Below are 15,539 nucleotides of genomic sequence, written 5' to 3'. Positions count from 1 at the left end.
CAGCATGCTGGAAGAAACAAAGACCACCAGCATTGAAGCGATATGCTCCTATGCCATCAACTCTGCTGGACCAAATGTCAGGTTGTCCGAATGCCCAAACACCGTCTCCCAAAGCAGTTATTTTACTCCCAAATCAAAAATGGAAAACCTAGTGTTGGTGGATTGAAAGATGTGCTTAAAGCCAACCTCAAAAACTGTGCCATAGACATGGAGAACTGGGAAGCCCTGGCCCTTGAGTGCTCTAACTGGAGGTCAGCTGTGACCAGCAGTAGTGCGGAATTTGAAGAGGCATGAATGGAGGGCAAGAGAGAGAAATATGCCAAGAGGAAGAAGACGCACCAAGCCAACCTCAACCGGGGCCGCCTTCCATCTGGAAACCAATGTCCTCACTGTGGGAGAACATGCAGATCAAGAATAGGACTCCATGGCCACCTATGGACCCATTGCCAAGACACCACACCTGGAAGACAATCATCCTCAAGCTTCCCATATTTCATATAGAGACACATACATAAGGTTCAGGGGAGATACATAAGGGATAATGAAGCAAAAGGAATTTTATATACATCATCCCACCCACCAGAGTCCAAAGGAGAGAGAGTTCATAATCATGAAATCATATCATCCCGCAATCATGGAGTTCGGGACAAAGTTCCAAAAAGTTGTCAAAAGTTCTTAAAAGTTGAAGGAAGTTGATAAAAGTTGTAAAGTCCAAGAGAGGCAAGTTGGAAAAGGTGTCCCTGAGTCCACGGAGTTCTTATGAACCAGTGGCCAGCGTTAGAGATCAAGATCCACTGAAAGGACTACAGATCCCTCTGCTCCAAGGACCAAGGCGGCCCACTGACATCTTGAGGATCCTATGGGTTGACCGCAACAGTTTCCCAAGATCAGCAGGTTCCTTGGACATCCACAAAATTGTGGCAAAGAGGCAACGTCTTTGGAAAACAGCTGGGCTCCAGGTTGGGGTTTCAGAGACAAAAAAGGTTATTCTCAGGGCGGAGGGGGCAGCAGAGCAAAACTGAGATAGCCATTAGTCTTAGAATTCCCCCAGGAGAAGAATGACACAACTTTTGAAGTGATCCATGGACTTGCGGATACGGGCTCCCGAGGTGGTTTCCGTATCCGCGGTTTAAGGGAACGCCGTTTCGGCCTCCCCGGGACGCGAAAATCGCATCCCAGGAGGGCCAGCAGGCATCTGCAGCCCGGGAGAAGAAAGGTTTATGAAAAGAGAGGTTTGAGGCAATGAAAAGACACAAAGTAACACTATGGGGAGGAAAAAGGTTACAATTAATTGATACTTTTATTGGGGGGATTAGTTACAATGTTAGGAAGGGGGGGGGAAGCGAAGTAATGAGAAGGCCTCTGAGTTGCAGCTGCTGCTGTGTCCACGTTCATGCAGGTTGGCCCAAGCGTGGCAATGGAGAGTTGAGGAACTCCCTGCTGCAAGTCAGATCAGCTTGAAGGCAGGGAGTTCCAGGATCGGCCTCATCCGGACTCCTCAGGTGAAGCGTATGGATGGCCCTCCAGATATTGACCGCCCATTGGACAAAGAGATGGACGGGGGAGAGGCGGAAGTCCTGGCCCACCAAAATGATCACCACCGTGTCTTGGTTGCCAGCCATGCTGTTGATGTCACTTGTGATGTAGCTGTGGTTCTTCATTGTGTAGCCATACTTGCCAACGTAAGGGTGACTTCTAGACAAACCCATGGCCAGCAGTTTCTGAAGCTTTCCTTTTGGGTGGATGTCTAGAAATCAAAGTGGTATTCGGGGAAACAGGAACAGAGACTGTTAGAAGTGAGAAAGTATTAACACTCGCTCGTATATAGAGCCATTTGGGACAGAGGGAACCCTGTGGTGCAAAACTTATCTTGATTTCATGTAGCTCTGCTGCCACCCACCTGTCATATGACTCTCTGCAACTGAGACTCCATCCACATTTTTTTCTGAACAAAGTTCAGCCCAGATTAAAGACTGAAAGACACTTATTTGGTGCACAGAAAGGATTCTGGGTGTCTTGCACAGATGTGCAGCATAATTCCTTTTAACCCATTTTATTTGTTTTAGTAAAGAAAAGGAGGAGGATAAGGAGAAGGATAAGGACCAGGAGTAGAAACAGGAACAGGAGCAGGAGAAGGACCAGGAGTAGAAGCAGGAGAAGGAGAAGGAGAGGATGAAGGAGACGAAGAAGATATCAAGGAGGAGAAGGAGGAGAAGGAGAAGAAGGGGAAGGAGAAGGAGCAAGAGAAGGAGGAGAATCATAGAATCATAGATTCATAGAATCATAGAATCAAAGAGTTGGAAGAGACCTCATGGGCCATCCAGTCCAACCCCATTCTGCCAAGAAGCAGGAATATTGCATTCAAATCACCCCTGACAGATGGCCATCCAGCCTCTGTTTCAAAGCTTCCAAAGAAGGAGCCTCCACAACACTCCGGGGCAGAGAGTTCCACTGCTGAACGGCTCTCTCACAGTCAGGAAGTTCTTCCTCATGTTCAGATGGAATCTCCTCTCTTGTAGTTTGAAGCCATTGTTTCGTGTCCTAGTCTCCAGGGAAGCAGAAAACAAGCTTGCTCTCTCCTCCCTGTGGCTTCCTCTCACATATTTATACATGACTATCATATTTCCTCTCAGCCTTCTCTTCTTCAGGCTAAACATGCCCAGCTCCTTAAGCTGCTCCTCATAGGGCTTGTTCTCCAGATCCTTGATCAGGAGAAGGAGCAGGAGCAGGAGGAAAAGGAGCAGGAAGAAGAAGCAGGAGAAGGATTGTGGCGCAGCTGGCTGAGTGTCAGCTGCATTAAGATCACTCTGACCAAAAGGTCATGAGTTCGAAGCCAGCCCGGGCTGGAGTGGGTGTCCAGCCATTGTGTAGCCCGTTGTCGACCTTTGCAACCCGAAAGACAGTTGCATCTGTCAAGTAGGAAAATAAGGGACCACCTTGTGTGGGAGGCTAAATTTAACTAATTTATGAGGCCATAAAGAAAGAAGACTCCGGGGAATGTGGAATGCGGAAGAACTTCATCGGTGTCGTTGATGGACGATGAAAAGCAGCAGCTCCCCTGGCGGCCAGAAAAAAAAAAGAAGTTAAATAGCCTTTGTCTGTTAAATGTTGTTTGTCAAACTGGCATTGAATGTTTGCCATATATGTGTTTACTGTAATCCGCCCTGAGTCCCCTGCGGGGTGAGAAGGGCGGAATATAAGAACTGTAAATAAATAAATAAATAAATAAATAAATAAATAAGGAGCAACAGCAAGAGGAGTTGGAGGAGGAGCAACAGCAGGAGAAGGAGCAGGAGAAGCAGGAGAAGAAGGATCAGGAGAAGGAACAGGAGAAGGAGGAGGATCAGGAGCAGGAGAAAAAGCAGGAGAAGGAGCAGGAGAAGGAGCAGGAGAAGGAGGTGGAGCAGGAGAAGAAGCAGGAGAAGGAGCAAGCAGGAGAAGGAGCAAGAGCAGCAGGAGAAGGATCAGGAGAAGGAGCAGGAGGAGGAGGAGGAGCAGGAGAGGGGGAAGAAGTAGAAACAGGAGCAGGAGAAGGAGCAGGAGCAAGAGGAGGAGGAGGAGGAGAAGGAGCAACAGCAGAAGAAGGAGCAGGAGCAGGAGAAGGATGGCCTTCCAACTATCATCGGCCGAGAGGTGCAGCCAAAGAATTTTGGTTGGCCTTCGGGATCCTTGGTGCACGCATGTCCTTGGAGGTGGACAGAGGGAGTGACACCCGGCCGAGGGACTAGGCTCACTAGGTGGCCATTCACTCATGAGTTAACAACAACAACAACAACAACTTTAGTCTTATATCCTGCGTCCATCTCCCCGAAAGGACTCGGGGTGGCTTATATGGTGACCAAGCCCAATATAAACAAAGGTTACAAAGTAACACAATTAAAAACAGTAAAATTTATTAAAACAGTAAAACCAATAAAAGCAGAAACCAAACATCAAACAACCAGTAGCTGAGAAAACTGGGCATGTGCAGATTTGAGAAGAAAGGGGCAGGACAAGGGCTTGTGCAAATGCAAACTGTAGGGCCAGGGCTGGGAATAAAGTGCTAGAGATCCAACCAAAAGATTAGGGATAGGCAAACTTAATCAGTAGCTAGACCATTATTCATTGGAACATCCACATTGGAACATCCACGTCTTCAAGTCTTTCTGGAAGACCAACAGCTCCGACCATCAGGAAGTACTTCCTAGTGTTTAAGTGGGATCTCTTTTCTGGTTGTTTGAATCCATGGCTCCATTGTATCCCGGTCTCTAGAACAGCAGGAAACAAGGTTTCCCCTTCCTCAATGTGAACGAACTCATTTGGGAATATTTAAATAGGGCTCTCGTGTCCCCTTTTGCTCAGCCTTTTTTTCTCCAGACTAAACATACACAGGGTTGTTGTAGGTTTTTCCGGGCTATATGGCCATGTTCTGGAGGCAATTTTTCTCCTGACGTTTCGCCTGCATCTATGGCAAGCATCCTCAGAGGTAGTGAGGTCTGTTGGAAGTAGGAATATGGGTTTATATATCTGTGGAATGACCAGGGTGAGACAAAGGACTTTTGTCTGCTGGGGCTCGATGTGAATGTTTCAGCTGATCACCTTGATTAGCATTCAATGGCTTGGAAGTGCCTGGGGGGAATCTTTTGTTGAGAGTGATTTTATGTGCCTGTTTGTTTCCCCTCTGTTGTTTTGCTGTTGTAATTTTTGAGTTTTTTTAATACTGGTAGCCAGATTTTGTTCATTTTCATGGTTTCTCTGTGTAGTCTGACATGGTGGTTGTGAGAGCAGAGCACCTGATGAACCAACCTGGACACAGCATATTATTTGAGAACACAGAAGTGCTGGACCACTCTCACAACCACCATGTCAGACTACACAGAGAAGCCATTGAAATCCACAAAAAGCATGTGGACAATTTCAACAGAAAGGAGGAAACCATGAAAATGAACAAAATCTGGCTACCAGTATTAAAAAACTCAAAAATTACAACAGCAAAACAACAGAGGGGAAACAAACAGGCACATAAAATCACTCTCAACAAAAGATTCCCCCCAGGCACTTCCAAGCCATTGAATGCTAATCAAGGTGATCAGCTGAAACATTCACACCTAGCCCCAGCAGACAAGAGTCCTTTGTCTCACCCTGGTCATCATTCCACAGATATATAAACCCATTTTTCCTACTTCCAACAGACCTCACTACCTCTGAGGATGCTTGCCATAGATGCAGGAGAAACATCAGGAGAAAAATTGCCTCCAGAACATGGCCATATAGCCCGGAAAAACCTACAACAACCCAGTGATTCCAGCCATGAAAGCCTTCGACAATACATTAAACATACACAGCACCCTAAGTTTTCCTCAGAGGGGTTCAAGGCTTCCAGACCTAGAATCCCTCTGAGGTCTTAACATACATAATTCAAAAACATAAGAATCTCACTCCAGACCACAGAATCCGGAGGGTGAACTTTCTGAGTGTTGTACGCAACTGTCATGTCCCAGGCGTCAATGAAACCCACATTGAGATCTTGGAAAAGTTCTTTTGTGGCAAGGTTTTGGACGTAGCCATGGAAGTCGCTAAGCTTCTCCTGGTCGCCGTCCATCTCCCGGGTGTTCTCTCCCTTGATGAGGACCCTGGTGCCTGGGCTCCTCAGGAGTAAGCGCTGGATGGCTCGGCGGACATTGATGGCTCTTTGGATGAAGAGCTCCAGGGGGAAGGGGCGGAAGTGCTGGCCCAAGGAAATGACAAGCGCCGTGTCTCTGTCCCCAGCAATGGTGTCCATATCCCGAGCGATATAGGAGTGATCCTTGATGGAGTACTCACTGGTTCCAATGTAAGGGTGCCCGTGTTTTTTCCACTGGATCAGAATGTTCTTGGCAGTGTCGACAGCAATTAATTTCTGTGGCCTTCCACTATTATGGATATTAAGATAGACAAGGCCTAATGGAGAAGAGAAGAAAATTGAATTAGGTTTTCACCATCTAATCATAGCAACCTCTCAGGGAACCTTATGGTTTCAGGAACGCTGGCTGAGAAACCTTGGATTGTACGAGGAGTATTTTTTAAGTAAGGTCCGTTTTGTTGTAGACACTAGGCCTGGGTAACAACGGAAAATTTTGTTTCTAAAATCGATTCATTTTTTGGGGTTTTTTGCGTTTCGTTATTTAAAATAATTACAAAATTTTCCTTTTAAAAAGTTCGATATTTACGAAATTTCGTAAATGTGAAAAAAATTACAAAACATTAACGAATCGATTTCTGAAACAATAACGAATCGATTCGTTAATGGCGGACGCAACCGCGAAATACGCTAAAAAACCTCCAAAAACTTCTGAAGCTTCCCTCTCCCTCTGTTGTTGACTGTTGGTGTGATATTATAATTTTTTTTCACTAATTAAACAAAAAACTTGCCCCAGACATGCGGAAATAATAACGAAACGACCTCAGAACAATAACGAAACGAATACAATAACAAAATACGAAGCATTTACAAAACGTGTTTAAAAATTCGTTTTTTAAAAATTGCTCCAGAATGGTTCGTTATCGTTTTGTAATTGAAAAAATTAACGAATTATTAACGAATTACGAATTAACGAAACGAAACCACCCAGCCCTAGTAGACACTAGTCGTTCGCGTGCATACCGCAAGGAGTGCGTGCGTCGTGTACCGGCATGCCTCGGGAACAACTGTGCTCAGTTTCCGCTCTGTAGCTCACCTCCACGCTTCTGTTTATTTATTTATTTATTTACTTATTTACTTTATTTGTATACCGCACTATCTCAGCCCGCAGGCGACTCAGTGCGGTTTACAACAGGTCAATATACAAAGTGCACAGCATTAGCAGTAACATTTAAACAATAACTGAAGCAACGAAAACAATACAACAATACATCAGTAAATCAACATGACATCAATACATCCATATAACTAATCCAACACGTCTCATCAGTAAAGTCATAATCCAATCTCCTCGTCCATTATTCCAAGTTCCAAATTCCAAGTTCCAAACTCAGTCAATTGATTGCACTACTTAATTGAACGCCTGTTCAAAGAGCCAGGTCTTCACTCTTCTCCTGAACGCCAGCAGGGAGGGGGCCGATCTAACGTCTGCGGGAAGGGCGTTCCACAGCCGAGGGGCCACCACTGAGAAGGCCCTGTCTCTGGCGGGATCGAGAACAGGGACTCCCCGGACGATCTTAATGTCCTAACTGGTTCATAGGGGGTGATGCGTTCGGACAGATAGGTCGGGCCAGAACCGTTTAGGGCTTTAAAGGCTAAAGCCAGCACTTTGAATTGTGCCCGGTGGCACAATTGTTCTGTGCTTTAAAAATGTTTAAGACTATCAACTCACCCTCCACATGTGAGGTTCACTCAGTGATACGGTTTTGGTCAGCAAGGAACCTGCCTGCTGCAGAAATTCATCGACAGATTTGTGAAGTGTACGGTGACACTGTTCTGAGGGAAAGCAAAGTGCGTAAGTGGGTACGACAATTCAAAGATGGCCATGACAAGGTCCATGGTGAGGACCGCTCCGGTCACCCTTCTTTGATTACAGACAATTTGGTGGCTTCAGTTGAAGCGAGGATTCGTGAGAACAGGCGCTTCACAATAACAGGTCTCTCAAACGAATTTCCTGACGTGTCGGGATCAGTGCTTTACAACACTGTTTCTGAACACCTAAAGTTTAGGAAACTGTGCTCCCGTTGGGTCCCGAAACTCCTAACAGAGGACCACAAAAACTTAAGATTTGAGTGTGCGATCAAATCAAATTGTCTGTAATCAAAGAAGGGCGACCAGAGCGGTCCTCATCATGGACGTTGTCACGGCCATCTTTGAATTGTCGTACTCACTTACGCACTTTGCTTTCACTCATCACAGTCTCACCGTACACTTCACAAATCTGTTGATGGATTTCTGCAGCAGGCAGGTTCCTTGCTGACAAAAACCGTATCACTGAGCGAACCTCACATGCGGAGGGTGAGTTGAGAGTCTTAAACATTTTTAAAGCACAGAACAGAACCGTACAGGTGAGCTACAGAGTGGAAACTGAGCACAGTTGTTCCTGAGGCATGCCGGTACACGACGCACGCGCTCGTTGCGGTATGCGTGCGAACTACAACAGTGTCTACAACAAAATGGACCTTACTTAAAAAAATACTCCTTGTACTAAATCATAGAATCAAAGAGTTGGAAGAGACCTCATGGGCCATCCAGTCCAACCCCATTCTGCCAAGAAGCAGGAATATTGCATTCAAATCACCCCTGACAGATGGCCATCCAGCCTCTGCTTAAAAGCTTCCAAGGAAGGAGGCTCCACCACACTCCGTGGCAGAGAGTTCCACTGCTGAACAGCTCTCACAGTCAGGAAGTTCTTCCTCATGTTCAGATGGAATCTCCTCTCTTGTAGTTTGAAGCCATTGTTCCGCGTCCTAGTCTGCAAGGAAGCAGAAAACAAGCTTGCTCCCTCCTCCCTGTGGCTTCCTCTCACATATTTATACATGGCTATCATATCTCCTCTCAGCCTTCTCTTCTTCCGGCTAAACATGCCCAGTTCCCTAAGCCGCTCCTCTTAGGGCTTGTTCTCCAGACCCTTGATCATTTTAGTCGCCCTCCTCTGGACACATTCCAGCTTGTCAATATCTCAGGAAACAATGACCAAATAGAGAACCTACTGGTCAATCTTTTCTTGAGGTTCTCCATCCATTGGCGCACAGTTGAGTCTCCCATGAAATAGACCAGCTTGCCTTTCAAGCACGCCTGAATCTGCTCCAAAGTGTTGAAAGGGGACATGTTGCAAAAGAGAGGATACCACTGGTTTTGCCACAGGAAGCCACTGGGAAATTGGGGGCTCATCCCAAACTGACATTTCTCACTTGCCTTGGTCTGGTTCCCTGGAAAAAGGAAGCAAGGGTGAATAGGCTGAAAAGGGACTGCAGGAGGTCATAAAGGCCCTCACTGACAAAGAAGGTGTCTGTAGCCACCATCAGAATCCCAAAGCCCTCAGAAGCAAAGACTAGGACGTATACAACACCCCAGGAAAGAAAGAATGTCTATTGTTCATACAAATCCAGAGATCATCCAACATCAGGAAATGCCACTCACCTCCACATTGTAGCACATGAATTTCCTCAAACATGTGAGGGATCTCAACTCCAACGTTGGACCTTCAAGAAAAAGGAGAATGGCTATGGGGTGAAAGAAAGGATCAGGAACCCAACAAGAGCACTTTCATTAAAACCCAACCCTTGGGATTGCATGAGCCTATTTGGGAAATGGTGTTGACTTGAGTATATCTTGGCCAGCGCTGCCTCTGGAAAATCCTGAAAATCTCTTGGGAAGACATGCGGACAAATGTCAGCTTGCTGGAAGAAGCAAAGACCACCAGCATTGAAGCAATGGTCCTCCACCATCAACTCCACTGGACCAGCCACATTGTCCGGATGCCCGACCACCGTCTCCCAAAGCAGTTGCTCTACTCCGAACTCAAGAAAGGAAAATGGAATGTTGGTGGACAGGAAAAGAGATTTAAAGATGGGCTCAAAGCCAACCTTAAAATCTCTGGCATAGACACTGAGAACTGGGAAGCCCTGACCCTTGAGAGCTCCAGCTGGTGATCAGCTGTGACCAGCAGTGCTGCAGAATTTGAAGAGGCACGAATGGAGGGTGAAAGAGAGAAACGTGCCAAGAGGAAGGCGCATCAAGCCAACCCCAACCGAGACTGCCTTCCCCCTGGAAACCAATGCCCTCACTGCGGGAGAAGATGCGGATCAAGAATAGGGCTCCACAGTCACCTACGGACCCACAAGAATATTGTCTGAAGATCCCAGCGTGCGCACCAAAAGTCACCTCTTCTCTTGACTTTCTCTTCAGCCATTGGGACCAAGAGAGAGAGAGAGAGAGGTGGAGATGCCCACCTTTCCTGAAGGTAGGCGCAAAAACAAAGGAGGGAGCGGAGGTGGGAGATACCTCCAGCCAGAGGGGCTCTCTCTCTCTCTCTCTCTCTTGGTCCCAATGGCTGAAGAGAAAGTCAAGAGAAGAGGTGACTTTTGGTGCGCACGCTGGGGTCTTCAGACACGCCTCTGGACCCGAAGCGGGCCAGACGCGGTGGCTCCGCCCCTTGGCCCACCCGTGGATTGGGTAGAGGAGAGGAAGTGGGTGGAGTGCCGGGGGATCGGGAAAGGGAGCCGGTCATGGGGAAGGGATCGAACGCAGAGAACGAATGAGCAGCGGTTCTGCTTGCATACCCGGTGGCCAGGTGGAGCGGGAACGAGAGGGGCTAGGCGAGGCTCAAGGGCCCGGCCCCTTTGGGAAGAGGATCGCCCGGCAGTGAGGCAAGAAAGCCGAGGCTCCCCCCGGACTGCTAGGGCTGTTGTGAGCTGAGGGGGTGCTCCTCAAGTGGCGGTCGAGGGGCATTTACAGAGGAGCCTCTGCAAAAAAAAGTGTTCTGCGACCGCTTACTTTGCGTAATGGAAGAGCCGCCCCTGGCCACAGCAATGCATGGCGGGTACAGCTAGTATTAAAATAAAATATTGACTGAATTGATTACTAAAAATCAACAAGTTGATTATTAAAAAGTAAATACCTCTCCAAAAGACTCCGTTCCAAGTCTGTGAGATAGGAGATGGGTTTATCGTAGGATTTCAGTTGCACTAAAGCTGCACATGGGACATGCTTTGGTTTGAGGCAGAAGAAGGCTTCTTGGTCACGCTCATCTAGATACTCGCACAGTTCTGCTTTTCTGGTCATGTTAAATCCACATTCAGCAGTGACTTCAGATGTTCCATTCAAAAATTTTCCTGTGAAAGCAATTTTGTTGTAGCCTTTCTTCCTCGCTGCCCAGAGGGCGGAAACGCCTTCACTGGGGTGGATGAGCAAGAGGGAGACTCTGGTGTCCCCCTCCCAAAATAAGGTGAAATTGACCAGGAATGTCCCGTTCCCAAAGTCTGTGATGTTCCCAGACGCTCCAGCCTTGAGGCTCGAGGAATAGATCCTTGCTCTCAAGAAGTCTCCTCCATGTTTCTTCCTGTTTCCTGAACGATCGTACAAATCCAGCTGCACCATCAAGTCTTCTCCGACACAGTAAGAGTCCTTTGGGTTCAAGATGGTGGCTCTGCTGTTCTTAGCACTGGTGGTCTTATTAATATCACTAAAAGTCACATGGGGCATCAACTGGTCCAGCTTTGCCAGGATTTCTTCTCTTTCTGTCTTCTTTTTTATCCACCCCATTCTGATCTGGTTCAAGAGTCCATCTTGCAGGGGAAAATATCCACTACTGCCATCTTTGATTAAAAGGGTTTGAAAGAGATTATTTTAAAGAGAAAAAAAACCCCAACAACATGCAATCTAATGCAATTTGTTACCTGAAATACATACCTGAAACAGAGACTGGTTTGGTCTTGAAGCTTTGGGAGCACTTATGTATGTCTACAGCTTGCTGCTCAGTTGCTGCTTGACTTGTGATCCTTCCCATCTGGGACAAAGAGTGATGACATAATGACAAGGAAAGAGCATGACTCAATGGGGGGACCTATTGCCTTTCCCTGCATTGTCCCAGGTTCCAACCCTTGGCTGGTCATTTGTGTACACAAATGACCAGCCACTGCCAGAAGGAACAGAGAGTTTCATCTATGCTGATGATCGTGCCATTCCCGCTCAAGCAGGGAGCTTTGAGATGGTTAAACAGAAGCTCTCTGAAGCTCTAGGTGCTCTTACTGCCTATTACAGGGAAAACCAACTGATCCCTAATCCATCTAAAACACAGACATGTGCTTTTCACCTTAAGAACAGACAAGCATCCCAAGCTCTGAGGATTATTACCTGGGAAGGAATCCCACTGGAGCATTGCAGCGCACCCAAATACCTGGGAGGAGTCACTCTGGACCGTGCCCTGACCTACAAGAAGCACTGCCTGAACATCAAGCAAAAGGTGGGTGCTAGAAACAATATCATATGAAAGCTGACTGGCAAAACCTGGGGATCACAACCAGACACAGTGAAGACATCTGCCCTTGCTGCTCTGCTGCTGAGTACGCATACCCAGTGTGGAACACATCTCACCACGCTAAAACAGTGGGTGTGGCTCTTAATGAGACATGCAGCATTATCACGGGGTGTCTGTGCCCTACACCACTGTAGAAGTGACACTGCTTAGCCAGTATTGCACCACCTGACATCCGCCGGGAAGTTGCAGCCAATAGTGAAAGGACCAAGGCAGAGACATCTCCAGCTCATCCCTTGTTTGGGTATCAGCCAGCACATCAACGACTTAAATCTAGAAATAGTTTTCTTAGATCTACAGAGACACTCGCTGGAACACCCCAGCAAGCGAGAGTCCAAAAGTGGCAGGCTCAAACCCAGCACCACAATACATGGGTGATACCAGATGAGAGACTCCCCCCTGGGCACACAGAAGACTGGGCGGCTTGGAAGGCCCTGAACAGACTGCGCTCTGGCACCACGAGATGCGGAGCCACTCTTAAGAAATGGAGCCACAAAGTGGAATCCTCAACATGCGAGTGTGGAGAAGAGCAAACCACTGACCACCTGCTGCAATGCAACCTGAGCCCTGCCACATGCACAAGGGAGGACCTTCTTATAGTAACACCAGAGGCACTCCAAGTGGCCAGAGACTGGTCAAAGGACATTTAATCAACTACCAAGCTTGCAAACTTTGTGTTTTGTTTTATTTGTTTTCTTTGTTTGTTAAAAAATGCAATACAACTGTTTGGTTTGCTCCTGACACGATAAATAAATAAATATGAGGTCACAGAGTCAGAGGTGACTGAACGAATAAACAAGGGAATAGGAACTAGGGAAGACCAAGAGCTGAGTGTTCCTAGCAGAACTTGGAAGAGCTATATTTTGAGTTGTAACTTCCAGGATCCCCAAGCACAAGTCATTGTGGTTAGAGGATGGTGGGAGATGGGACCTGGTGTGGTATGGAGGAACTTCATACCACACAGTTCCGTTGTCATTGACCGATTACTACCTGGTCAGGAAGTCCTCTAGGACTTCAAATCTCTGCAGGGGTGGGAGACGGATTAAGATGTTTCGCCCCAAGAGGCTTATGGATTCGGATGGATTCCTAATGGCTTTTGGGGATTTTCCTGTCACCTTGGCATGAGTTTCTTTCAAAGTTCTGGCTGACGTCTGGAATGGGGAAATGTCTAAGGTGGTGGACACAAAGCCTCCTGAGTGTCCCTTCTTATGGAGTGGAGCCAAACTGGTTTTCCAAGGTGTTGGTGGTGAGGAAGCAATTGGGATGGGACTGGAGGGATGTACCCAGAAGGTGGTGCTGGGAAATTCCTCTTCAAACCCCTGACCATTGTCCTGTGGGATTCCTCAGGGCTCTGTCTTGTCCCTCATCATGCTGTTCAACATATACGAGGGGTATTTTTTAAGTAAGGTCCGTTTTGTTGTAAACACTAGTAGTTTGTGCGCATATTTTATTTATTTATTTATTTATAGCTTTTATCTTCCGCCCTTCTCACCCCGCAGGGATTACAGTGTACACATATATGGCAAACATTCAATGCTAATTTTTGACATACAAACATATACAGACATACACAGAGGATATTTAACTTTTTCTGGCCGCCGGGGAGCTGTCGCTTTCATCGTCCATCTGCGATGCTGATGAAGCACTTCCGCATTCCCCGCATGCTTCCCCGCTGGAATGCTTTGCTGGAATCTTCTTTATGGCCTCATAAATCAGTTAATTTAGCTTCCCCACACATTAAGGTGGTACCTAATTTTCCTACTTGACAGATGCAACTGTCTTTTGGGTTGCAAAGGTCGACAACAGGCTACATATAATTGGTTGGAAACCCACTCCAACCTGGGCTGGCTTCGAACTCATGACCTTTTAGTCAGAGGTCATGAGTTCGAAGTTCTTAATGCAGCTGACACTCAGTCTGCTGCGCCACAATCCTGGTGCAACGAGTGCGTGCGTCGTGTACCGGCATGCCTGGGGAACAACTGTGCTCAGTTTCCGCTCTGTAGCTCACCTGTATGGTTCTGTTCTGTGCTTTAAAAATGTTTAAGACTATCAACTCACCTGCCGCATGTGAGGTTCACTCAGTGATACGGTTTTTGTCAGCAAGGAACCTGCCTGCTGCAGAAATCCATCGACAGATTTGTGAAGTGTACGGTGATACTGTTATGAGTGAAAGCAAAGTGCGTAAGTGGGTACGACAATTCAAAGATGGCCGTGACAACGTCCATGGTGAGGACCGCTCCGGTCGCCCTTCTTTGATTACAGACGATTTGGTGGCTTCAGTTGAAGCAAGGATTCGTGAGAACAGGCGTTTCACAATAACAGGTCTCTCAAACGAATTTCCCGCCGTGTCGAGATCAGTGATACAGTTTTTGTCAGCAAGGAACCTGCCTGCTGCAGAAATTCATCGACAGATTTGTGAAGTGTACGGTGAGACTGTTATGAGTGAAAGCAAAGTGCGTAAGTGGGTACGACAATTCAAAGATGGCCGTGACAACGTCCATGATGAGGACCGCTCCGGTCGCCCTTCTTTGATTACAGACGATTTGATGGCTTCAGTTGAAGCGAGGATTCGTGAAGAGGGCATTTTAAAATTGGTTCAGAGGTATGATAAGTGTTTGAACAAACTTGGCAACTATGTCAAAAAAATAGAGTGAAGCATGTACTTTCTGAAAATAAATTTACTTGTTTGAAATAAACTTTCGTTGTGTACTTATGTTCAAACGGACCTTACTTAAAAAATACCCCTCGTACATGAAACTGCTGAGAGAGGTCAGTTGGAGTTTTGGAGTTCAGTGCCACCTATATGTGGATGACACCCAACTCTACTATTCCTTCTCACCTAAAGCCATGATGTTGTTATTGCCAACAGGGCATGGATTCCTACCTTGTAGCTGTTTCTGTATGGAATGTAGATGATGCCCATGGCTCCAACAAGAACAAAGACTATGAAAAGATGCTTCCAATTGGACATGGTAGGCATCAAAGCACCCAAAGCATCTCTCTGAAAACAAAACAAAACAAAACAGAGAGTCCAAAAGCATTCAGAATTTCCCTGCCAGTGGTTTTAATTGCAGTGGTTTTAACATCCAAGGTTGGGTGTTTTGGTATTTGTAATCCAAAGACAACCTTCCCAAAGGTTCTTGTGGGTTTTTTCGGGCTATAGAGCCATGTTCCAGAGGCATTTCTCCTGACGTTTCGCCTGCATCTATGGCAAGCATCCTCAGAGGTGTGAGGTCTGTTGGAAGTAGGAAAAATGGGTTTATATATCTGTGGAATGGCCACTGATCGCATAGGGAAGCTGATGAGGAAACACAACATACAAACAATCTACAAACCCACCAAGAAAATCCAACAAATGCTACGTTCAGCAAAGGACAAGAGGGATCCTCTCACCTCTGCAGGAGTCTACCATTGTATACCATGCAGCTGTGGACAAGTCTACAGAGGGACCACCAAACGCAGCATTGCCCAGACACGCATCAAGGAACATGAAAGGCACTGCAGACTACTTCAACCAGAGAAGTCAGCCATAGCAGAGCACCTGATGAACCAGCCTGGACA

The 15,539-nt window shown here is 46.7% G+C and overlaps 1 protein-coding gene across 1 annotated transcript; it reads right to left on the bottom strand.

The window, feature by feature from the left end:
• Window positions 1–4,524: 4,524 nt before the first annotated feature.
• Window positions 4,525–14,963, bottom strand: LOC132782661 (NXPE family member 4-like). Its single transcript, XM_067470815.1, has 6 exons — window positions 14,863–14,963; window positions 11,354–11,450; window positions 10,563–11,259; window positions 9,083–9,144; window positions 8,653–8,871; window positions 4,525–5,919 (listed from the first exon to the last, which is right to left on the bottom strand). The coding sequence occupies exons 1-6, from the start codon at window positions 14,956–14,958 to the stop codon at window positions 5,384–5,386; spliced, it is 1,707 nt and encodes a 568-aa protein (XP_067326916.1). The 5' UTR covers window positions 14,959–14,963; the 3' UTR covers window positions 4,525–5,383.
• Between the last annotated feature and the right edge of the window lie 576 nt (window positions 14,964–15,539).

The sequence above is a fragment of the Anolis sagrei genome, chromosome 7 (assembly GCF_037176765.1).
Source record: "Anolis sagrei isolate rAnoSag1 chromosome 7, rAnoSag1.mat, whole genome shotgun sequence".
Classification (NCBI taxonomy): domain Eukaryota; kingdom Metazoa; phylum Chordata; class Lepidosauria; order Squamata; family Dactyloidae; genus Anolis; species Anolis sagrei.
Note: the sequence above shows the minus strand (reverse complement) of the source record. Positions and strands in the feature narration are given on the sequence as shown.

Bases quoted from the DNA above. Each gene is read 5' to 3' on its own strand.
- LOC132782661 (XM_067470815.1), bottom strand. From the start codon at position 14,958: ATGCCTACCATGTCCAATTGGAAGCATCTTTTCATAGTCTTTGTTCTT. The intron at 11,451-14,862 runs GTAGGAATCCAT...TCTTTGTCCCAG, and splicing joins CATACAGAAACAGCTACAAG to ATGGGAAGGATCACAAGTCA. The intron at 8,872-9,082 runs GTGAGTGGCATT...TCCTTTTTCCAG, and splicing joins TCATGTGCTACAATGTGGAG to GGAACCAGACCAAGGCAAGT.